The sequence below is a fragment of the Asterias amurensis genome, chromosome 4 (assembly GCF_032118995.1).
Source record: "Asterias amurensis chromosome 4, ASM3211899v1".
In the NCBI taxonomy this organism is placed as follows: Eukaryota; Metazoa; Echinodermata; class Asteroidea; order Forcipulatida; family Asteriidae; genus Asterias; species Asterias amurensis.
This window is the reverse complement of record NC_092651.1, coordinates 2880345-2905998: the sequence shown is the minus strand read 5'-3', so window position 1 is coordinate 2905998 and position 25654 is coordinate 2880345. Positions and strand designations below refer to the sequence as shown.

At 38.0% G+C, this 25654-nt stretch overlaps 2 protein-coding genes and 1 long non-coding RNA gene across 5 annotated transcripts in view; all 3 read right to left on the bottom strand.

The window, feature by feature from the left end:
* The window catches only part of LOC139936067 (exosome complex exonuclease RRP44-like), a 201398-nt gene that overhangs the window by 88479 nt on the left and 87265 nt on the right, over positions 1 to 25654 (bottom strand). Inside the window, exon 1 of one of the 3 annotated variants that reach the window (XM_071930790.1) lies at positions 493 to 533. The exons of the other annotated variants lie outside the window; for them this stretch is intronic. Within the exon in view, the coding sequence (XP_071786891.1) occupies positions 493 to 510 (18 nt within the window). The 5' untranslated portion in view covers positions 511 to 533. Of the gene's footprint in view, positions 1 to 492; positions 534 to 25654 lie in introns of those variants that run through there. 3 annotated transcript variants of the gene reach the window in all.
* On the bottom strand, positions 9685 to 14984 carry LOC139936079 (uncharacterized). The gene is made up of 3 exons (XR_011785893.1): positions 14954 to 14984; positions 13911 to 14004; positions 9685 to 12841 (listed from the first exon to the last, which is right to left on the bottom strand). It is a non-coding gene; the product is annotated as an uncharacterized lncRNA (long non-coding RNA).
* LOC139936678 (E3 ubiquitin-protein ligase TRIM56-like) lies at positions 15469 to 21785 on the bottom strand. Its single transcript, XM_071931544.1, has 2 exons — positions 20580 to 21785; positions 15469 to 19739 (listed from the first exon to the last, which is right to left on the bottom strand). Exons 1-2 carry the CDS (start codon positions 21661 to 21663, stop codon positions 19126 to 19128), a joined length of 1698 nt encoding a protein of 565 aa, XP_071787645.1. The 5' UTR covers positions 21664 to 21785; the 3' UTR covers positions 15469 to 19125.

Here is a 25654-nt window from a genome sequence, read left to right as displayed (position 1 = left end):
AGTCCAATAAGAAAGGACCAGCCAAAGTGCCTTTTCTGTACTGCAGTGGTTGACATAGCTACGGGAAGCAATGACGAGCTGGCAGAAGCACTTGGCAAACAGACAATAGTTAAAATACAATACTTTTACACTGGATGCTATTCACTATGAACCTATTGCATACCAAGCTAACCATAGGTTGCTGTACGATTTCAGACTTGTACAGATTGACTACTACATCAGAACAATGCCAACTGCAACCAACCTTAGTAGTGTTACATAATTTCCTTTGCCTACAAGAATGAATGTAAGATTCATCGTTTGGTTCTAGGGTCTATGCATAGCCGCTACTGTCCATAATTATTCACAGTCCCTAAACGCACATGGAAAAGGTGATTGCCACCGAGTACAAAAAACAAGTCATGCAGTTGTTTTCCAAACCATTCAATTGAACAGAAAGCTTACTTAGAGCTTTCGTATTGTATAATATAAAACAAATCTTGTTTGACTTACCACTACAACAGCCAACATGTCAATCTTCCACTGATGGAAGCACCTTCCATCATTCTTTGCCGTCCCGTGTTCCTATCTGCGTTCACAATAAAACATAGGGATTGTGAAGTTAGAACTAAGAGGCCAGACTAATTTCCCTTCCAGCCTCGGTTTGGTTACATTGGGTTTCATAGTAGAAAAACAAATAGTGGCACTAGTTTCTAACTATTCGATTGGTATGTTTTTAAAGTACTACCAGCGGTAAACTTGCAACTATTAGCTTGAAAATGCAATTACTTGATACTCCGTAAATGAGTGATTTAGTTGTATTTGTGGTACTGCAACTTCGTAAAAGGGAAAGCCAATAAAGGTTTTCTCTGAAGGGAACATAACAATTCAAAAGAATATTAAAATGGTAGGCCTACCACATGAGTTTACATCTTGGTAAAACGAATAAGGATACGAAGACGCCCAGTATTACTTTGCTGATGAGCAAAATATTGTTGACTTTAATTTAATTTTGTTTTCTTCTAAGGCGTGAACAATAAGTTTGTCAAATACAAGTTAAATCCTTCAGAGGAACACACACGCATACAGTTGGCATATATTCCATTTCACATTACAAAACATTTCCCACTTCTTCATTTACTTCTGATAAACAACAATCTTTGCACTCGTTATGCGAACCTTCATACCGAGGCTGGGAGGAAAATACAATGGAGGTCAACCAAAGGATTTCCCTTGGAATGAGATTTAATTTAAAAGTCCGGATCAAATTGGACCTCATGGGACTCCATCAACTTCTTGAACAAAAAGCACCGACAAGAACAATGGATAATGACCTAGCCCGGTGAGGGCGCTATGTCAGTTTAACGGTGACAAAAAAGTACGACTATCTAGTCGAGACATCTGATTATTCGATTTTCTGCCCCGAGAATCTCAAAAAGCGACAGTATTTCCTTGACCGGGAGTAAGGGGCCTGGAAGGTCGGTATGTCTGGTGGGAAACTTAGCCGCTTCAAGATGATACGTACTTCTTGAAAGGACTTCTTGGAATTAAACAATAACAAGAATGAACTTATACATTTAAGATTGTAAGCAAGAGTTTTTAATTCATGGAGTAAGCTTAGCGATGGCAATAAAATACATGGTCTAATTCCACGATTCCGCTTACTGTGGAGGGACGTAACTTCAAGTATTATGTGTATGTATGTGAACGCCTTGTTTAGGGTTTGCCGGCTACAGTCTAGCATGCCTAATTCCCCTACTCTTCTAAAATGCTTAAAATTAATATTATACGCTGATGAGAAGGTTTTGTTGACAAAATGAATTGTTTTGGACAGTGTTTTAATCTTAAACAAAATAATAGCGCTATACAACAAACTTCAGCGGCTCAACTGGTTGACTTTATTCGAACTTTGGAGGACATTGTCAGGAACTTAATTTTTTCCTTACTAAGAAAATGCTATAATCATTTCGTGATTAAGGCCAACAATTGTGTATTTTTTGCTTATAGTCTTGGACTTGGCAGGTCTTGTTGAAAAAGAAATAGTCGTTAGCGAGGAAATACTTATAACTCCAGGGAACTCTTGTGTGTTGTTTGGGCTGGCAACAGTGCACAACAGAAACTGTGAGCAGTTTAACAATATAGAATACGAGAATTTCAATTCAACATCACATTGGTCATTGTAGGACTCCCACAACTCTATGACTCCCGACGACTGAAAAGAACAATAAATAAATCGAGGATCACAGAGCAAAGTGAGGGCGCTATGTCAACTTAACGGTCTCATTTTTACTTCGCTATACAGGGGACATAGACAGATTCAGTCCTTACATGTTGTAATATTGTCATCCACTTGGTTTAAGTTTTGCCGGCTACTGTCTAGGATGCTCGATTCCCCCTGTGATTAAAGTGCTAAACTATTAACTAACAAGAGATGATGAGAAGGTTTAAACAACATTTGTTTTGGAAAGCATTTTAGCCCGGTGAAACTTGCGACCAAAAAGAAGGGGGGGGGGTAACGTTTTTTGGATTGTGGTGGTCATAGTCAAGTGTTTTTTTTTTCTTTTCTTTTTCTGTTTGATATTTCCAGTATTCTACTTCAAAAGAGGTTTCTTTTGAGAGTATGGCTAGACTTAACGTAAATTACTGAGGTTTGAGCGAGCTCAAGCGCCGGGTTTGTTGCGTTGTGTACGGCGTGAAGTCGGGTTGTGATAAGGGAGATCGCGGAGTTGTCTGACAGCTTCCCCTTCTAACAAAATAATTTTAGGGTGTACATACAGGGATTTTCACCTTTTTCTGGAAATGTTTATTGAAAAAATTGGCTACAAAACCATTACAATGAGGAATATAAAACCTTACTTTTCGTGCATCAACACAAGACATCGAGTGAACATTGGTCAAACTGTGTTTACTCACTACTCTCATGTCAAAAACTCCGGAATATTCTTCCTTGTCAAAATTATAGTTCTAATTTTGTGTATAACACGACTAAGTCAATGGTTTGTTTTGTGCTCGGTACGTCCTTGCAACTCAATATAACCGCGTGTGCTAAACTGTGAATAACTAAATAAAATAGAATTCCAGAATTGAACATCACATTGATCATTGTAGGACTCCTACAACTCTATGACTTCATACGACTGCAAAGAACAATACATAAATCGAGGAAAACAGAGCAAAGTGAGGGCGCTGTTCCAACTTAACGGTCTCATTTTTACTTCACTATACGGGGTATCTAGCGGGGACATAGACAGATTCAGTCCTTACATGTTGTAATGTTGTCAACCACTTGGTTAAAGTGTTTGCCGGCTACAGTCTAATAACTCCTTGGTTTAAGATTTTGCTGACTACAGTCTAGGGTGCTAGATACCCGATTCCCCCTGTAATTAAAGTGCGAAAAATGAGCATAAGCCGATGAGAAGGTTTAAAAAACATTTGTTTGGGACAGCGTTTTAGCCTGTTGAAATTTAAACCGAAAAAGGGGGAGGGGTAACGTTGTTTGGATTTTGGTGGTCATAGTCAAATAGTCTTTATTATTTTTTATGTGACAATGATTTAAATCAAATTTTCTGTGTGATATTTCCAGTATTCTACTTAAAAAGAGGTTTTCTTTTGAGAGTATGGCTAGACTTAACGTAAATTACTGAAGTTCGAGCGAGCTCAAGCGCCGTTTTTGCGTTGTGTACGGCGTGAAGTCGGGTTGAGATAAGGGAGATCGCGAAGTTGTCTGACAGCTTCCCCTTCTAATAAAATAATTTCAGGGTGTAAATAAAGTGATTTTCAGCTTCTCCGGGAGATTTTTATTGTTAATATTGGCCGCAAAGTCATTACAATGAGGGCAATGTAAAAGCACACTTTCCGTGCACATACATGACATCCAGAGATGCCAAGTCCAGAGGCCAGCTATGCGTGACATTTTTCAAAGCTCAACCCCCCCTCCCCCCGAAAAAATTTGCCAGTTGTAGAAGGCCTTTCGAAATCGCCGCCCAACTGTTTTTTTTTTTTTTAAATCAGAAATTTAATTGTGGACAAAAAAGTGTGCCAAAATGCATAAAAACCTCTTCAGAGTAATTAAAACTAACATGAGGTACACAGAATATGTTGATGGTTAATGACTACACAACCATACACAAGTCAATTGGAAACTACACAACCATACACAAGTCAATGTGAAAACTATACAACCATACACATGTCAATGGGAAACTACACAACCATACACAAGTCAATGGGACACTTCACAACCATACACAAGTCAATGGGAATTGACACAACCATACACCGGTCAATGGGAAACTATACAACCATACACAAGTCAATGGGAATTGACACAACCATACACCAGTCAATGAGAAACTAAACAACCATACACAAGTCAATGTGAAACTACACAACCATACACAAGTCAATGGGAATATACACAACCATACACATTTCCAGAGATGCCAAGTCGAGAGGCCAGCTATGCGTGAAATTTTTCAAAGCTCAATCCCCCCCCCCCCCCAATAATGTGTGCGAAGCTTGGTTGGACTGGCAACAGCGCACAATAGAAACTGTGATTAATTAAATAAGATATGATTTCAAAGCAACATCATTTGGTCATTGTAGGACTCCTACAACTCTATGACTCCCTACGACTGAAAAGAACAATACATAAATCGAGGATCACAGAGCAAAGTGAGGGCGCTATGCCAACTTAACGGTCTCATTTTCACTTCGCTATACGGGGTATCTAGCGGGGACATAGACAGATTCAGTCCTTACATGTTGTAATGTTATCAACTCCTTGGTTTAAGTGTTTGCCGGCTACAGTCTGATAAAATGCTAGATTCCCGATCCCCCCTGTAATAAAAGTGCTAAAATGAGCATAAGCTGATGAGAAGGTTTTGACACCATTTGTTTGGGACAGCGTTTTAGCCTGTTCAAACTTGCAACCGAAAAAGAGGGGGAGGGGTCACGTTGTTTGGATTTACGTGGTCAAGTAGTTTTTGGTGTTTTTTTGCAATAATGATTTAAATCAAATTTGCTGTTTTATTTTTTTCAGTATTCTACTTCAAAAGAGGTCTCTTTTGAGAGTGTGGCTAGACTATACGTAAATTACTGAGGTTTGAGCGAGCTCAAATGCCGGGCTTTTTGCGTTGTGTACGGCGTGAAGTCGGGTTGTGATAAGGGAGTTCGCGAAGTTGTCTGACAGCTTCCCCTTCTCATAACATATTTTGAGGGTGTTAATAAAGGGATTTTCAGCTTCTCCGGGAGATTTTTATTGTTAATATTGGCAGTAAAGTCATTACAATAAGGGCAATGTAAAAGCACACTTTCCGTGAACAAACACATGACATCAAGTGAAATTCTCGTGGACCTGGTTGGTGGAACTGTGTTTACCCATTACTGGCTTCGTCAGCGACCGGTAAGGTCTCATGTCACAAACTCCGGAATCTTCTTCCTTTTCAAAATTATAGTTCTAATTTTTTGTATAACACGACTAAGTCAATGGTTTGTTTTGTGCTCGGTAGGTCCCAAACTCAATGTAACCGCGTGTGCTTAGCTCATGGTACATCTTGTCAAAGGTAAACTTGGTTAATTTACTGAAAATAATGTGTGTGAAGCTGGATTGGACTGGCAATAGCGCACAATAGAAACGGTGGTTAATTAAATAAGATATGATTTCAAAGCAACATCACATTTGGTCATTGTAGGACTCCTACAACTCTATGACTCCCTACGACTGAAAAGAACAATACATAAATCGAGGATCACAGAGCAAAGTGAGGGCGCTATGCCAACTTAACGGTCTCATTTTCACTTCGCTATACGGGGTATCTAGCGGGGACATAGACAGATTCAGTCCTTACATGTTGTACTGTTGTTAACCACTTGGTTTAAGTGTTTGCCGGCTACAGTCTAGCATGCTAGATTTCCCCTGTAATAAAAGTGCTACAATTAACTTGAGCTGATGAGAAGGTTAATTTTGACAACATAAATTGTTGTTTGGGACAGCGTTATTAGCTCGAAGAATCGCAATTGACAGTGGGTGGGGGGGGGGGCGTATAGGATTTTGGTAGTCATAGTCAAGTAGTTTCTGCTTGTTACGGAAATGCCAAAATAATTATTCATTGATGAGTAAATCTGTTGGAAATATTATTATGAACAAATAAAACATATGATTTGAGGCATTGCATGGTGATGAGGTATCAATTATTGGTTTGCTGTAACATCATGTGTGTATCTACATGCCAGATGGAGTTTGTTCTTTAGAGAACTGCCTTGCTATTATTTTACTAACGCAGAGTAGATTTATCGGATTTTCGGGAGACTTCTAAGTTCGAAAAATAACTGTTCCGATTGTTAACTACTACCTGGGCGGAAAGTATAGAAAACGGAATGTGAGTATTATGCTCATAAAATATGAGCATGAAAACGTACGTGGTAAAAAGAGAAGTAAAGCAGCTTTCATAGTACATCTACTACGAAGTACTGCAGTTATGGAAAAAGATATATTACTTATTCTCCCCATGTGTTTGTTTTCAAACGCTTCTCGGATTGCGTATTCCTAAAGGGATTATTCTTCCTGCGTGGACATTACTAGCACCAGAGTTTCGAGGATAACTCAAAAGCAAAAACACATGTTGAAATAAAATGTTCACAGTTGTACAATTCTATTATATATAACAGATGTTAAAATTGCATCGGGGTAAATAATGATTTAGCACTGTATACTCAGTACTTACCCAAGTTTTGTGAAAAAAAAAAAATCAAAAGACCCTGGTGGGATTCGAACCCACGACCTAAGCTATCCTGGAGCAGTGTCTTACCAACTAGACCACCGAGACTACCCGGAAGATAAGGCAGTTCAAATCCTATATTTTAGCAGCGGGTATTACAAACAATTTAATAGATGTTTAATTTGCATCGGGGGATAAAGAATAATAATTTTGATTTTTACCCTTACAAATCGATGTGTGTTACCACTGTATACTCAGTACTTACTCTTTTATACTTTATTATGATTAAAACTTTCCAAAACACCAGAGGATTACAAGGCCTTTAAACATCTATTTGTTGGATATTACTTGAGGTGGTATGCGCCTAATTGATTTGTTTTACACCAAACATATCAAACAAATATTACAAATAAATTGTCGCGACGAGATATATTATTATTTCATTTGTTATTTTTATGTTTGGGAGAGTGCCTCTCTTTGCCGTCGATGTTTCTGGTTAAATAAAACATACAACTTGAAATACAAAAAAAAAAGAATTATCAAAATAAAAAACAAAAAGTTACTCTGCGATTTGTCAGGTATTCAGGAGCCGCGATTCGGGTTATTCCCCCATTGCAATGTATGGTCCGCGCAACACATACACCACTAACAGAGGCCCCTTACCGGCTTCCATATAGCACCCTTCTGGTATGACAACCGACTTCACAGTATATCCTTCCCTATCTCTCAACCCTAGCAGTCCTTGCCCCCCTCGCTCAGGGTAAACAAAGCGGCTCCCAAACCATACTGGTGTCTTTCCCAGTAATTAATGCCTTGTTTCGTAATATTGCGAGGGGCCGGGATCGAACTCGGGACCAGTGGCTCATACCAATCCGGAATTCAGAGACAGTACCAGCGCCTAACGAATCGCCCTAGCACGTTGGTGCTTGCCAGATCCGATTTTAATTCTTATAAGGCAAAATAAATCCACGTGCATTGTGGGACGGTCGTTTGATCACTTGGACGTGAACAACAGACGATAACAGACTTAAATTATTCTCTGATAGAAGCACTACCGCACTAGCTCAGTGAGTTAAGGTGCAGTAGATATCATACCTCAGACGTCATGTCCGAGTTCGAATGCCGGCCTCGACACAAAAGGTTAGATTTTTATTTTAAATTACAGTAATTTTTTTTTACTTGAAATAAATCAACAAATTTACCATTAAAATAGCCATACTGGAGAAGAAAAAATACTTCAAAATGGACAAGAGTTTTTAAAAGATTTCAAGGTTTAGTACTAATTTGTTGAACTGAAGTAGGCCTATTTATTGTTGAAGTAATTTTTTTTCCAGACTTGTTTAGCTTGTCCATGGTCTTATTTCTTGCAAACTAAATATTGTTTTAACAGCAAATAAAATGTCTGTCCACGCACTTATGTCTACACAAATATGACTTTAAGTTTTTACTTAAGGATTTGATTCTCTAATATCATGTCTTTTGAGGCAAGTTTCAAACATTAATACAAAATGTTAACCAGCACCCGTGGCGCAATGGGGGTGAGGGCGGTACCAGAACCCTAGCCCCACCCACCCCAAAGAGATCATAAAACACCTCAAAATGAATGGTTCAATACTTAGCCCCACCCCGTGAGTTATGTTTTTGCCCCTACTTGCACCCCCCTTCCGATTGGAAATGTTTGGTTACGTCAGTGACCACCACTAAGCTAAAAAGTTACCTCCTGTTCCTTAGCATGCTTAGCGAGGAAACTAACCTAAGGACAAAACTGCTTTACTCTAAACAAGACCAGCATCTGACGTCATGTACTTGTTTTTTTTTAGCGCTACCAAGATACACACTTATAGATAAACACTATAGGGTCACTTTGAAAAGTTCAGGTTTCTTTCGGCAAGTTTGAAAACGTGCACATTCGGTACAAGTTTCCAATTAGATAAGAGGGGCTACAGTTGGAACCCAAGCCTTGGTTACGGAAAGGACATACACAAGAAAAACAGAGGGCGCCCTTAATTGTTGCTGTTAACCGAGCGCGCGCACATGTCTACAAATTGAATTTGATTCACGTACCTGATGTACTCCAGTTGCTCTCTTCCACTTGACCTTCCTTGCCTCACACTGAGATATAAACATCTGGTTTTATGTTCACATTTCTTCTCCTCCCAGTTGAACACTTCTTCAGCTCGGAAAGTCATGCATTCTGTACGAAAATTAACAGACAGGATGCAGGCACGTTGTGTTTACAATGTGGCCATAGAACGCTGGGTCTGGTTCCCTACACATGTGTGATGGGAAAGGGTCTAAATGACAATGAAGGGGGCCAAGCTATAGACATGTAGGAATCTATGGTAATACTTTACTTTGACGAATTTTGAAACCCATTCCCCAAGTTGATGGTTAGCAAGTTTCATTTAAATAGCATACAGTGTATACATTAAATCGTTGTAATATATAAGTGATATTTTTCAGATTTGACTTAGTCCTTGTTTAAATAAAAACACACAAACAGGCTGACTTAGTTGTGTATTCAAGTCATCAATGACGTACAGTTAAATCTATAGTCAAGTTGTAGTGATGAATTATATTGAGTGTTCTTGGAACAATCGAAATATTTAAAGGTTTCAAAATTCAACTGATCCTTTTTGCTTCCTCTGTGCATGCTCGACGAAAAAAGTCTCTTGCATTTTTTCCCAGACGGCGTTTCTACTCCTCCCCAATGACCGAAACAAAAGCGAGAACGAAACGTCAAAACCCAGAACCAGTCAAAAAACACCAACAGTCTCAACAACCAAACAATAGAGTAGTAAAAAAGAACTAAGTATAATGAAATTTTAACTAAAAAGTAAAACAAGATCAACAATAAAGATCAACAAAAACGGAATAACAAAATGGGGCTTGGCTTGCCACTACTGGTCAACAGAAAATAACCACGAGGGGAAAACAAAAACAACTTGTGTCATTCTTATTTATTTGTAACTCAATCATTTCGGCACAGCAATATAAAAAAGTTATCGCTACTTCAAACAAGCTGGTAAAGAAACCCAACAGGGTTAAATAAAAGAAAACTGTTGAATAAATGAACTTTGTTTGTTTAAATTGAGACCAACCTGAGAATGTTTATACAGACATCTTGACATTATTGACTTTGCTGCAACAGTCGGGTCCCCGACGCCCACAGTGACAATGACAGTTCTTATGCTGATTTCATTAAGTCTGGTTTGTCTTGTTATTGGTTACTGTGGTTTGAATTAAAGACAAATAAAATGGTTGTGTCATGATGGATTGCTTATTGATTTAACCTCTACCCCAAACATAGTGGTAGTTACTAGCAACAGCAACAATAAAACTGCAGTACAATTAATTCAAAAGTGAGCAAGGCACAACAAAATTAGCTAAGAACAGAAAAGTATTGTTTAGCAAAAAAATATCACCAGCCAAAGTTACATTAGAAATAGGTTTAGACAGCCTGTTGCCTTACTCAATTTATGCTTAGCAAACAATTTTGTCTGGCAGTTTTTCTGCTCAACAGCTTTATGAAGTTGGGCCCTGAAGGTAACATTAACACCAGTGATTAACACCAGCAACCAATCTTTGTGGAATTTTGGCTGGTAACCAGTTTCTGTTAAGCAAGCTTTTCTGTGCTTGGCAACTAACTGTTCATGCTTACAGGCTTAATGCAATTGGTTTAAAATCTATCCTCAATAGATTTGGAATAAGCCAGAGATAAAGTCGGAGAACATTCAGGCTACAAAAAAGGGCACTTTTAAGAACAACAGCTACAGTACCCAAACAATTGTTAAACCTAGTGTGTAAATAAATCAACATTTAATTACTTTACACCCTCAAAATGTTCATTGAAAATATAAACACGCCTTTCCAATAATACATAAATATTAGCATACATAAAGACTGATTATGTACAAGGTTTTTAATGGAAGGGGGGGGGGGTAGTCAAATCTTCCAGATTTCATGAAACATTTTGTTATTTGAAGAATACATACATTCCAATCCTCTAGTATTCAAGAAACATATCATAAAGGGATGGTACATCATTGGTTATTGGAAGAGTACATCCATTCTAATATTCTAGTATTCAAGAAACATTTAAGTTAAGAAATATAGGCCTTTATTATTTAAGGCAATGGACACTATTGTTAATTGTCAAAGACTAGCCTTTACAGTTGGTGTATCTCAGCATTTGAATGAAATAACAAACCTGTGAAAGTTTGAGCTCAATCGGCCATTGAAGTTGCAAGATAATCACGAAAGAAAAATAACCCTTGCAACACGAAGTTGTGTGCGTTTAGATGGTTGATTTTGAGACCTCAAGTTCTAAACTTGAGGTCTCGAAATCAAATTCGTGGAAGAAAACTATGGCACTTCAGAGGGAGCCGTTTCTCACAATGTTTTATATCATCAACCTCTACCCATTACTCGTCACAAAGAAAGGTTTTATGCTAATAATTTTTCACCAATAGTGTCCACTGCCTTTAACACCGAAACTAAGGTTAAATTTTAGATGGGCACAAAGCGTGCACAATGCCCTGCACATCAACAAACATTAAAGCACTGTGCAATAATGCCGAACATTATTGATCATCAGCTGTCTTAAATTTACATATATTTGTAAATAAACTTACTCTCTCAGGGTACATTTCTGGGGCGGAAAATTTTCACAGCTTCATAACTCAAATCTTACCTGCAAGAAGCCACTAATTTCAACAGATTCACATTCCATGGCAGCGTAAATTTTTCTGCGGTGGGTTTTGATCGCCATAATATATTCTTTACAAATCCGTCATTTTCATGAAATAATGCAGCTCCCCACGTTAAGGAATTCCCATATTTGTTTGTACACTCAGTCTGCCGTGCAGACTGAGTGTACAAACGCTGTGCAGTCAAGAAACGATGACCATAAATATAGAATTAAAAAAACTAGATCAGCTGCCGTACATACGCCGGTTCTGGCATGGGACCGCCATTGGCCCATCTATCGTGTTCATTTTATGTGCGTTGCCGGCAGAACATGACTTGTTGCCGTCAGCACTCGACATTTAGCGAGTCCAACCAATTTCCTGCGTTCGTTTTATGTGCGTGGCCTTTCGAACGCGAAATTTTTACTGCGTCCATGGAACTTTTTCTACTCTATTCTATGACCAAGAATTCATGCGTCTGTTCTTGCGTCTTGCAGGCAAATGTATACACACGGCAGCAGACAACACTGTATGATCAAGCAGGAATTTTTTAGCGTTGGGAGCTGCATTATTTCACAAAAATGCCAGATTTGTGAGAAATATATGAGGACCAAAACCCAACACAGAAAAATGTATGCCGCCATGGAATGTGAATCTGTTAAAACTAGTGGCTTAATGCAGGTAAGATTTGAGTTATGAGGCTTTGCGCCCCAAAATAAGACTCAGTATCTGTGTACAGAGGAAGAGTCCTATAAATAGGGCTAGGGTGAATGCTGCAGACAGTAGCTGCATGTGGTATAACTGGGATCAACACTCAATACTCATTGTTAAATACTCACTGCTTCACTGCTACAGTAATATCAGAGGTGTCTGCATCATTAACTTTGGTTGAGATAGTTAGGACCCGGTTGCTGCAGTGGCCTTCTCAGCTACAGTAGTTTTCTGAGCAATGGCTGTGGAGTACTTTGGGGGTCCATGGTACGCCTTCACTGCAACTGTAATATCAGAGGTGTCTGCATCATCAACTTTGGTTGAGATAGTTATGATCCTGTTACTGCAGTGGCCTTCTCAGCTACAGTAGTTTTCTGAGCGATGGCTGTGGAGTACTTTGGTGTCCATAGTACGCCTTCACTGCTACTGTAATATCAGAGGTGTCTGCATCATTGACCTCAGTTGAGATTGTTGAGATTTCAAATCCAATTCCAGCAGCACAAACTCAGTTATTGGTTAATTCATGAACAGCTTCATCCAGATTCCAGTCAGAGACTCGTGCCCTGGTGCTTTCCTCTCACTTAAACTGCAGCAATAATCTCAGTCATCTCGTTGGACTTCTGGCCAGAGTTGCAACCAATGAGTACCCCTGGCACCACAGTCCACAGCCTGCTTGGTTCCCTGATGACCATACTTTGTGTGGTGATTTATCTCATTCTTGATACTATCAGTTTCTCTGTCAACCTGTGAAAAAAAGAGAAGCATTTATATTAATATTAATATTAAAGTCTTATATAGCGCACGTATCTACCAACAAGGAATTCAAGGCGCCTGTGATATACATTTTAATAGAAAGATAGGTTTTAAAGTTATGAATTCTGAGACCCAATTATTTAGCACATTATAAGGGTTTACAAGGTGCTACACGGCATACAGCAGCCACAGCCATGAACACCGGGGTGAACCCCGTCTCTCTTTGACAAGTGCACAGAGTTCTTTTATGTGACGTTAAACAACACACTTGACCAATGGCATGACGTCCCATCTGAAGGACGAAGCAATGGTTTAATAAATTGCTTGAGGACACTAGTGTTACGACAGGGACTCGAACCCACACTCTGTTGATCAGAAACAACAGAGTTTTGAATTCGGTGCTCTAAACCCTTCGGCCACGACACCTCCATGGACTAAGAGCTAGCTCAAAAATTAAACATTTTAAAATTCTAAAGATTCAACTTTGTACCTTAATAGAAAAGACTCTAGTTTTAATTTAAAAGTTTTGTGTATTCATTCTTGTTGTGATAAGAAAACAAGTATGACATTAAGTAGGATTTGAAACTTTGCATAGTGGAAACACAATATAGTGAATGGTTTGCAGTAACACCATGTAATGATAATCTCTAAATGAGCATACTGATCGAATCGTCGAGTTAAAACCATGGGAGCTTTTCAGAACCATCCCAACTCATTTAGAGATTACATGGTGTTACCGCAAACCTTTACTTTATACATGTAAGTATAACATTGCAACTGTCACAAGTTCATACCTTATCATATGACCTGGGCTCGAGCTCACAAAGAGTCAGGACTAGTCCTAACTTAGGACTATGTCCTAGGAGATATTTAACACTTAAGGCCAGTCATAAGTAAGCAAGAGAAAATCGTGCCAACTCGAGATAAGACTATTCTTAACTCTTTGTGAAATTCACCCTGGGTCTCACTGATGCAATAAATCCATAGTTATTGTGTATTCTTTTCTACAGAAATGAACTTTGTTTTCCACAAAATGAGCATTAATTGTGGATATATTTACCTCATCAATTTCGTGATGCAGTCTCCTCATACTTCATCATCTGTCTGGTAGTTCACATCCTTCTTCTCGTGATGGTATGATGCATTGATATTAACTGTTGGGGTCAAGAGGTTTGGGAATGGGGTTAGACTAGTAGACTTTAATGATGAGTTGGTACAATAATGTTTGACAACAAGAATAAAAACCAAGACAGAGATAGTTTGTGATACAAGCTTCAACAGCGAGGAACAAAAGAGGTCCACATAATGTATAGCATCGAAGCTTCAAGGATTTCAAATGTCAACACAGTAATTTTTACAATGTTGAAGAATATGATTTTTCTGAACTTAGAACAAAGCGATATCCAATGAGTGTGTGTACCACAACGATAAGACCAAATGCCACCTTTTGTTATATAAAGAATAATCATTATCCACAGTTAACCAATACGATTCAAACTTGCTCCTTGTCACTGGGTGAGGTCATTGGCCTAGCAGTTAAGATCTACTCTATAATGAGGAAGGTGGACTACCATCTCAACTGCCTCACTATTTTAATATGATTCAAACTTGCTTCTTGTCACTGGGTGAGCTCATTGGCCTAGCAATTAAGATCTACTCTAGAATGAGGAAGGTGGACTACCATCTCAACTGCTTCAGTATTTCAATACGATTCAAACTTGCTTCTTGTCACTGGGCGAGCTCATTGGCCTAGCAATTAAGATCTACTCTAGAATGAGGAAGGTGGACTACCATCTCAACTGCCTCACTACTTTAATATGATTCAAACTTGCTCCATGTCACTGGTGAGCTCATTGGCCTAGCAATTAAGATCTACTCTAGAATGAGGAAGGTGGACTACCATCTCAACTGCTTCAGTATTTCAATATGATTCAAACTTGCTTCTTGTCACTGGGTGAGCTGATTGGCCTAGCAGTTAAGATCTATGCTTAAAGAATATTAGTAAGCAACACTCTCAGCAGCAGAATGTTATTTGACAGTGGATTTGTCTGCACTCCTATTTATGACTCTAAGACACACCACATGGTTCCTCTCATCTCATACCTGATTACTTTGGTTTAGTTCATGCTCCAGCAGTGACATCATCTGCTTCAGCTTTAGACTCCCACACTCCTCATCCTCAAGACACTGAACTAGACTTGAGTTCTCCTTCTGTAAAGAACAAAGATGAGAAAGAGGATAGATGATGTGAAAGTGAAATCCAGTAGAATTCCAACCATTGATGATCCTTACACCATGTTCAGAATCTTATTCATGAGAACCATCTTCTGTCTGAGGTTTATTTGACTCTCCACAGGACTCTGAAAGCAGTGAGTATACAGCGCTTATCACACATCAATGAGAGGGTCAAACTAAAATAAGATTATTCGTTATCCGCTGTATTGATACTTCTCATCACTAACCCTAGGAAGGGATGAGCTACGGCACACTCTTCCTCATTGTAATTTATTACTTGATTTGTTTTACTTCAGAAAAGATGTGAGCTCCTTCAAGATCTATAAATTAACTTCAATAATTCCTAAACATTTTTAAATGAAGGAAATATCTCTAAGCTCAGAGCAGTTTGTACAAGACAATCAAAGTGTATGAGGGAGAAAGAAAATGGAATAAATCTTCATCAGACAGAAATAATAATAGAGTAAGAATCATCTCCAGATTTATTGACAATGTCAAAAGTTGGGAATAAACTTTGCTTTAGAGCTAGAGTAGCATTATTCCAAGCAATTTTTCACGAGCAATAATCCACTGCAACCTCTTAATATACAGATCAAACTTACTCAAACTAAGTCAAACTAAACTACTTTTTGTATGCATTATCAACAGCCTTAACCAGTCTTGATTATCAAGTAAAATGTACTCCCAATATGGGTCAAAAAGCAAACTCATACAGTAAGTCTTTAAATCATTTTTGATCATAAAACATACCTATCTCTTAACATAAAAGCAAATCCAGATAATTGGAAGTATCAGCAATACAACTACTTCTAATAGCTTTATAACACAATCTTGATTATACAATGAAACTAGAGGTAACTTCAAACTTTTCTATATTGAAATTCATGAATTCTGAGACCAAATTATGTAGCACCTTATAAGGGTTTACAAGCAGCCACAGCCAGGAACACCGGGGCCCACCCCTTCTTGTTTTCAGAAGTGCACTGGGTTCTTTTACATGCATAACACAGCACATGGGATCAATGGCTTTACGTCCCATCCGAAGAATGAAGCAATGGTTTAGTGTCTTGCTTAAGGACACAAGTGTCATGACTGAGGGATTCGAACCCACACTCTGCTGATCAGAAACACCAGAGTTTTAATTATTTGCTCTTAACCACTTGGCCAAGACACTTCTACAGAAAACAATCTTGATTATACAATGAAACTAAAGTTAGCTCCTCTATTCTAGGTAATACTAAACTCCGATAAATGATATATAAAGTGTTTGCATATGTATGACTTGATTATAATGTACACCTGTTCCTTAAAGACACTGGACACATTTGGTAAAATGTCAAAGACCAGTATTCTCACTTGGTGTATCCCAACATATGCATTAAAAAAATATGTCAAAACTTGGGCTCGGTTGGTCACCGAAACTGCAAGAAAATGATAAAAGAAAGAAAAAAACACTTGTTGCACCAATTTGTGTACTTCCAGATAGGTAATAAAAGGCTTCAGACCTTAAGTACTTTATTATTGTATTGAGAAATTACCTCTTTCTCAAAAAACTATTTTCTTTCAGAGGGTGCAGTTTCTCACAATTTTGTGAAGTATCAACAGATCACCATTGCTCATTACCAAGTGAGTTTTTTATGCTAACAATTCTTTTTAGTAATTACCAATAGTGTTCAGTACATAAAAACATATAAACAAAGATCAAACTTAATTTGAAACATTGACTAAACAATCTTGGTTATCCAGTAAAATTTACTCCCAATAAAGGTCAAGCAGCAAAACGTTAAAATTATCTTTAAATCACTTTACACATGTTCCTTAACATCAAACCAAATTCAGATAGTTAAAAAAAATCAGTCCAAAAATTGTATACAAAGAAAATATACTTAACTCCCTTCAGTGGTTAATACCAAACAAGTGTTTATATTTATATGACTTGATCGTATTGTACACATGTTTCTTAACATCAAATAACAATTAATTGAAAGAACCATTTATAATAACAAGTTCAATTGACAATAGGAATACAACAATCTACATATACCATTAAGAAGTTATGTCATCGGAAACTCAATGGTGTTTGTTGATTCAAATATTTCTAGATCTACTTTTTCCACATCATGATCAGACTATTAATTGTGTCTACAAGAGCAAACCTACTTCACAGTTGCCATGTATTCTAAGAACTCCAAACTCAAAAATGACCCCGACTCTAGATTCAATTAGACATGACCCATGCTTTGATCAATCTGACCCACATTCAGGGTCATCCAGGAGTATTTATAGTGCTTAGTATAAAGCCATCTAGCTTACCAGGGAAGTTGGAGGAACTCTATATTTACTCATCCTGACTCTAGATCCAATTAGACCTGACCCATGTTTGGATCAATCTGACCCACATTCAGGGTCATCCAGGAGTATTCAGAGTGCTTAGTATAAAGCCATCTAGCTTACAAGGGAAGTTGGAGGAACTCTACATTTACTCATCCTGACTCTAGATCCAATTAGACCTGACCCATGTTTGGATCAATCTGACCCACATTCAGGGTCATCCAGGAGTATTAAGAGTGCTTAGTATAAAGCCATCTAGCTTACCAGGGAAGTTGGAGGAACTCTATATTTACTCATCCTGACTCTAGATCCAATTAGACCTGACCCATGTTTGGATCAATCTGACCCACATTCAGGGTCATCCAGGAGTGTTTAGAGTGCTTAGTATAAAGCCATCTAGCTTACCAGGCAAGTTGGGGGAACTCCATATTTACTCATTCTCAGATTGTAGTATCAGTAAGTTGGTCAACAACTACATACAAGTAGGATTTCAAACTTTGTATATCAGAGCTACAATCAAGTTAAGTTTGATGAACTAAACATATCTGTCCAGTCACAAATTAGCCGAGAGCCGACAAGCAACAGGTTAGAAACAATGTAATATGTGTTTTCAGTTGATGTCTGTTGCAAAGTCTTTTTGGTAATTGTTTCAAAATTGGTATCAGAGTTGACCTTTCAATGTTCCTCATTATTTTTGGCTGATCTGCAATTTGTTTGCTTACTATATTCAACAACTAATACTACACACGTATTACATTAGAATACAATACAATTAGGCCATAGAGCATCATAAGAACATAAACAATAAACAAAGTAAACCAATGTTCCTTTACAAGTCACCCATGATGTTTATAAAATAAATTCTGCTCAACTAACACAGCATGTTATATTTCTGATTACAAATCAATGAAGTAGACTTGTCAATCTTGAATAGACAATTTCTACCGTCACAATTGTATGATCCCTGTGTGGAACATTTTGTTGGCATTTTTAATACATAAAAACGAAATCATATAAAATCCTGAAGTTCAGATTGGTTAAACAGTACAATACAGAAAGATAAAGGGTAACAAGCTAAAACAGTTGTTCTTTTACAAATCAACGTTGATAGTATGAAAACAAATTCTAAACTAACAGAGATTTTATTTTCTGATTACAAGTCATTAAAGTATACATGGTCAATCGTGAATAGACAGGAACAACAATAAAGGGACCACTCTTCTACCGTTACATTAAAACTTTTTCAGAGTAGTTGTAAATCTTTTCAGAACCTCAAACAACCCATAAATGTTGGACTGGACATGCAGGCTTATACTGAAAAGAGTTGAATTACTCTCCAATTTCATAAAAAACAGGAGGGCAAAGGCTGGTAACATTTCTCATGGAAGAATCTGAGAGTGATTTAGGAAAAGAATAAACTGTAACAACATCAAATGGACCAAATCAAATTATTTCCAGTGAAATGATTTGAAATAAAACAATTGTGTGGATGTCTTACTGATATTATTGATCAATTAAACTAATTGTGAGTTTCCAATTTAAACTGATAAGATTATTATTTGATTGAAGAATGAATAACACACATCTTTTTGAATTCTTGATTGATTTTTATTTAGCTGTATGGACACTCTGTGGTCATTACATGTAAATGTACATGTTGTACTTGTAGCATTTATTTCTGTTACCAGTATCATCATAATCAGATAACATTACACCTTGTTATAAATCTTCACTGATTTCCAGTCAGCCACTGCAAGCTGCTGACCATCTGATGTCAATGAGATTCCACATGGACTGTACAGACCCTGAGCAATACAGCTGAGAAATCTACCCTGAGTGTCATACTGATGAATATGACCAGTGTCAAACCCATTCCACAATGCAATGTAGATAGCTGAGCTGTCACAGCATACACCTGTGCAGTTTCTAACTTGTCGACTATTGATCTTGGGATTGATGCTGAACAGTGTAGTACCAGTAAGCCCAACAATGTCTACTTGTTGTCTGTCCCCACCACTGACTACAACTCTGTCCTTGCTGTCAATGGCCAAGTACCAAGGTGGTGTCTGAACTGAAACCGTGCTAATGAGTGCACCATCACTGGATCTGTGTTTAGTTATAACTGACCTCATCACATCCCCGACCATGATTGTATCCTTTATGACTGCTACACTGTGGAGGTGTACTGATGTCTTGCCCACTTCACTATGAGGCACTGTGTGGAATTCAAACATCTTGTTGCCATTCTTATTGTACATCTTGACAGAGTTGGTTTCATCTACAATCACTAACTGATTCTTGAATGCAGCAACATCCCATGGAACTGAAAAACAAATGAATAAATGGATAGGACTCAATACAATGATAATTTATTCGCAAATTACTTTCAATCTATTTAATTTGATGATTGTGAAATATGCAAAAGAGATGTTTGCTTTATTATATTTTGTCCTATATTAGAAAAGTCAGTATTACTTTGCTAATAACTCACAAAGCACCTACGTGCAACTTTGAAATACAGTAGGACAATAAACATGAATGTGTTCATACTAGCAAGGTGACTACTATCAAGAGAACTTTGGTTAACTCCTTTTTAATTGCATTTACTTGTTGTTATTTATCCATTCATTTAGAAATAGAAACTTCTTTATTGATGGTGTTGAATAGAAGAATGTAAATCTTCAGAATGACAGTAGATAGAGTGGATTCAGGGATCATGTAGAGAGTATGTATAACAACAGCACTAGAGCCTGCAAGGTCATTTTTATCAATCTCAATTATGATCCGACTTAAAATAAAATAAATTAACCAAGGCAACACCTGGAGGAGTTAACAAATTTCCTGAGACATTACAATTGTTTAAATACAAAATAAAAAACAAACAATTAAAACCTATGTGGGGGACAAATGCCAGCATGACAATGACCAAAGTGGCCTTGCAACCAAACAGGTCCCTCACTACAGGGTTTTAATGACTGACTTGAATTGATAAGTTTGATTAAACTTTCTCAGATTTGACTGCAGTTTTGGAAGAGTAATGACTTAATTTCACGAAATACTGTTTGACTGACAACTACTCAACTGCAGTTTTTAAAACTGTTTGAACTGAGAGTTACAGCATTAATTCACCTCTAACTAAAGACTAAAATTGTAAAGGACTTACCTTGTGGTAGGTCAATAGTTTTCTTCTGGTGTCCCGTAGTGTCGTAGATTACAACTCTACTATTCTCTACATCTGCCACTGCCACCTCATCACCAGGAATAGAGGCGTCAATATCCCTAGCCCAACCGATTCCATCATCATACTTCAAAGAAAGCTCCCACATTGGCTCCTTTGTAATCAGATTACCCAGCGAGATGTCAAAAACTCCTGGAGTGAATCTCAGATGGGAAAGGGTCGGATCTATCTTGGGTTGATTTTGATCTCTAAGTTCCTTCAAGTCCTGACTAATAGTAGAATAGACTGCAAGGAAGTCAGGAGCTAATGAATTCTTGCTGACATCTTTGGCGCTCTGCAATGATTGCTGTATTTGCTGCAAGTGTACACTCACTGCTTGCTCAAATTCCTCCAATTTCTTGTTCCGATCTTTAAGGATGGTTTGTACTTCATCCATGATGCGACTCTCTTGAGCTGTTACCTCAGCCCTGATCTCATCAGCTCTGTTCTTCAAGTCTGCCATGGTTCTCTTAGCTGCAATGTTTAGGTTGTCTTTCATTGTTGGAGCAGTTGCTTGAGATTGTGCAAGCTTCTTCATGGTTTCTTCAAGGGGAGTAAAGAGTTGAGCCAATGACTGTTTGTATGTGGATGAGGCTTGGTTGCAGTCAATATACTCATGTTGTGGATTACGGTGATCTATGACAGTACAAGCTTGGCAAATCATCTTATCACATGTTGTACAGTAGAACCACATCACTTCACCTTCATGAGTTTGGCATTCTGGACGGCGTTTTGGTTTTCTTTCTTTGCTTGCAATCTTCCCATCACTTATGTCTTTCAAAGTGTTTACTGTGTGACTTTTCTGGTGCACTTTGTAGCAGTTTGCACAAAAGATCGCAGGGCAGTCAAAACAGAAATGAGTTGCCTCATTTTTGTCCATGCATAGTTTACAAACCCACTGGTTGTCTTCAGATAAGCTGACCAGCTTCAGTTGATCTGCAAGACCAGTTATGTTGAAGTTAGTCTTGAGAGATTGAACATCTTTCTGATGAAGTTGTGTCTTTTTTCGACACACAGGACAAATAAGCATCGTAGCATCTTTGTAGTTGGTAGACTGTTATTTCTGCAAACAGATTTTACAGAAACTGTGCAGACAGTCAAGAACTCTGGGATCATTATATTGCTCATAGCAAATACCACACTCCAGATGCTTCTGGACAATTTTCTGAAGAGCTGAAACCTTTGGTGGGTTTGACGAAGCCATTTTATCTGAAAACAGGGACAAAGGAGCAAAACATTACTTTTAAATAAGATTAAGCATTCAGTTTATTAGAACCATTTTCAGTACACGTCTTTAAACTTATAGATCATGGCATCAATACAAATAAAACACATGAACTCAGCAGTTTCAATTTCTAAAGAAAAGTACTTCACCATTCACCAGTATGTAATAAGCACTGTATACTCAGTGCTTTCCTTGGAGTGATGCAGAAACAAATCCCAAGCAACCTACTCAGGTTGGATTCAAACCTATGACCCACAGCATCCTAGAGCTGATAACTAAACTACTAGCCCACTGAGCATCCCAGCACAGAGTGATGAGAATCCTGTAATTAATAAGGGAATAAAAGGGTAGCGACCAGTTCTTCAACGGCCGTTAAAAGCCAGCAGAGTCGGCGGTCGTGTGATGGGCCTTTATCGCATGGCAACAACCCTGCAAGGTTTTAAACGGACGTTTAAGAACGAGTCACTACTCTTTTATTCCCTTTCATAAATGCCCTTTTGTTAAAAAACATTTCAAAAATACAATTATAGCAAATAAAAAAATTCAAGGTTTGACATATTTTTTTCAAAAACTTTGTGAAGAATCTGTTTGATGTGTGTGGGTTGTGTGTATGCGCACGCGCTTAGATTAAGAGCTGTTACTACAGCTATGAATTGCGTTCCGCATGATAATCTTGCGCGCACGACACGTGGAAGCCAGCTGGTTATAATTACTGGTCATTATAAAAGGTTTATACACCCCAACGTGACGGGCTCTCCACCAATAGGAATAGCAAAACTGTCTGAAGTATTTATGAATGCCTAATTAATGCCGATCACACATCAGTGTTTGGTTAAACCCATCAACCTAAAATTAAAGTTAAAGTTATAATATCTTTCTGGGTATTTGTCCAAACTCAAACTAATGTACCTATGCCTACGATGTAATTAACATTTGATCAAAGCTAAACATGAAATGTCAAGAGAATATTTAAACAGTAATGACAAATTAAATATACATAAGTCTTGTTTATACCAGTTACACAAAACTGTTTTCTTCAATAAACTTTAAATAAATGTTGAGACTTGTATAACAAAAGATGGTGTACATGTAAAGTTCAAACCAAGGAGTCTACAAGACACCCAGACACCCCTCTGACTAACACCATGAAATGAGGCACATGTAAACTGAAGATGAGGTTGAGTTTCTAAATTCAAACCAAGGAGTCTACAAGACACCCAGACACCCCTCTGACTAACACCATGACATGAGGCACATGTAAACTGAAGATGAGATTGAGTTTCTAAATTCAAACCAAGGAGTCTACAAGACACCCAGACACCCCTCTGACTAATACCATGACATGAGGCACATGTAAACTGAAGATGAGGTTGAGTTTCTAAGTTCAAACCAAGGAGTCTACAAGACACTCAGACACCCCTCTGACTAACACCATGACATGAGACACATGTAAACTGAAGATGAGGTTGAGTTTCTAAATTCAAACCAAGGAGTCTACAAGACACCCAGACACCCCTCTGACTAACACCATGACATGAGGCACATGTATCGGCATGGGCTTTAATTTGTTAGGGCAAGGCCACTTTGGCCTTGGAGCGAGTAGGCCAAATTTTTGGGGGCACCAAGATGACCAAGGCCAAACATTTCAAAAAAGAGAAGGCAAAACAATAGCCTTATTAAAAATTGCCAGAGGTTTCCCTATGGGTGGTAAACCCGATGAAACAGTTTTTATGAAGAAGATATTGATCAGTCATTTCATAAAGAAACCCTTGAAACGTTCTTGTAAAAAGAAGACAAGTAAAGAAAGAAATGTGTGGCGACAAACACAAATGTCCAAATGTGCCCAAATGTGTATTTAGAATTTCTCGAGATCTGTGAAAAACAATAATTCTGGCAACTTCTTTGTGTTATTGCACAGAACACATGACCCAGATCCATCGTCAAAGTCTTGACTTATCATACGCTACACTACACAGTGAACACTTATGGAAGTTTGTACATATTTCACAATTTATTTACATGTAGATGTAGATGTAGGCCTATCTCAAGCTAAGAGACTTGAACAAAATTGAATCATTTGTAATCTGTACTCACCTCAACTGTCCTTAGTATGTCTGAAGTACTGTCCAAATTGATTGAACACAAAATGAAGTCAAGCTTTCTTGCTGAATTTAAAAACAATTTTTTCCTGCATGTAACACCAGAGCTGGTCCCTCCCAAAATGGCGCTGGGAAATGAAGCCTTTACTTCCTCCTAGAGTCACCCAGCAGGTTCATGTACATGTACGTCACACACCCTAAAGTTAGCTGACTGTGCAGCTACACATAGGCACAGCATACAGAGAAACCACTGTTCCTAGTAGTGAATAGTGAACTTGAATATATGTATAGCTACCATTGTTGTCTGTATGTACTGTAAGTGTACAGGTAGCTCCATGTACCATTGGTGTCTGTCTGTGTAGGTGTATCGTATGGTGAATATTGAACTTTATATCAACTTTCAGTTTGCAAGTTATCATTGTTACCTGTCTGTGTTGCTCTTAAACTGTACTGAAATCATACACACAGAGTTATGTAGTAATCATAAATATATGGTAATTTGCTTAAAGGCTCTGGGGTGGATTTCACAAAGGTAGTCCTAACTTAGGACTAGTCCTAGGCAATGCTAAGAGATAGGACAAGTGCTAAGTTAGGACCAGTAACTCATCCTAACTTAGGACTGGTCCTATCTATTTCACAAAGGTAGTCCTAACTTAGGACTAGTCCTAGGCAATGCTAAGAGATAGGACAAGTCCTAAGTTAGGACCAGTAACTCATCCTAACTTAGGACTGGTCCTATCTCTTAGCATTGCCTAAGACTAGTCCTAAGTTAGGACTACCTTTGTGAAATCCACCCTAGACATGTTTGGTAATTGTCAAAGACCATCATTCTCAATTGGTGTATCCCAACATAAACTAACAATTCTGTGAAACTTTGGGCTCAACTTTTCATCAAAGTTGCAAAATAATTATGTCAAAAAACGATCCTTGGTGCACACATTTATGTGCTTTTCAGATGCCTGAAAAAGGCTTAAGGCCTGAAGTCTTACTCAGATTCAAATATTTTAATTGAAAAATTAACTCTTTTTTAAAAACTATTTTACTTCAGAAGGAGTTTTTCTGACAATAATTTAACACTATACATTTTATCTTCACTTTCAGGGATGCCAGGGGCTCTTTTCTTCAGAGCCTGAACAATTTCTTTGAAGGAAAAGGGGTCACCGCCCCCCCCCCCTCCCTCAGACCCAAAAACTAAAAAAAAAAACATAACAGCACTTTTTTAATAAAACATAAAGAAAAAGAAAATTCTGACCCCCCCCCTTCTCACAAATTATTTTGCCTCTTTGTTGGGGGTCCATGCGCCACACGCAATGGGGGGGTCCCCGGCAGACATCCATATCTGACCATGTCCGGTTATCCACTAAATAATCCTGTTCTCAAATATTGGTACCTCGTTCCTTTAACCAAAGTGCTCTGGGCCGGTCTAGTAGTTGAATCAACTGGTATTAGGTATTCTGATGATTTGAATTTGTATACTCACAGTTGAAATTTCAATAAGTAGAATAGTAATTACAACTGTCATCTATTCAGACACTAAGGTGTTCGAGTTTTCGGTATAATACCCTTGGAGTCGGAGCTATTCCCACTATCAAGATTATCATATACTTTGAAATTTTCCTCAATGAGGCTCGTCCACACTGTGTTCCTTCCACGGTCAGATAGAGTATTGGACATTGTTTCATTACTTTGGGAATAGC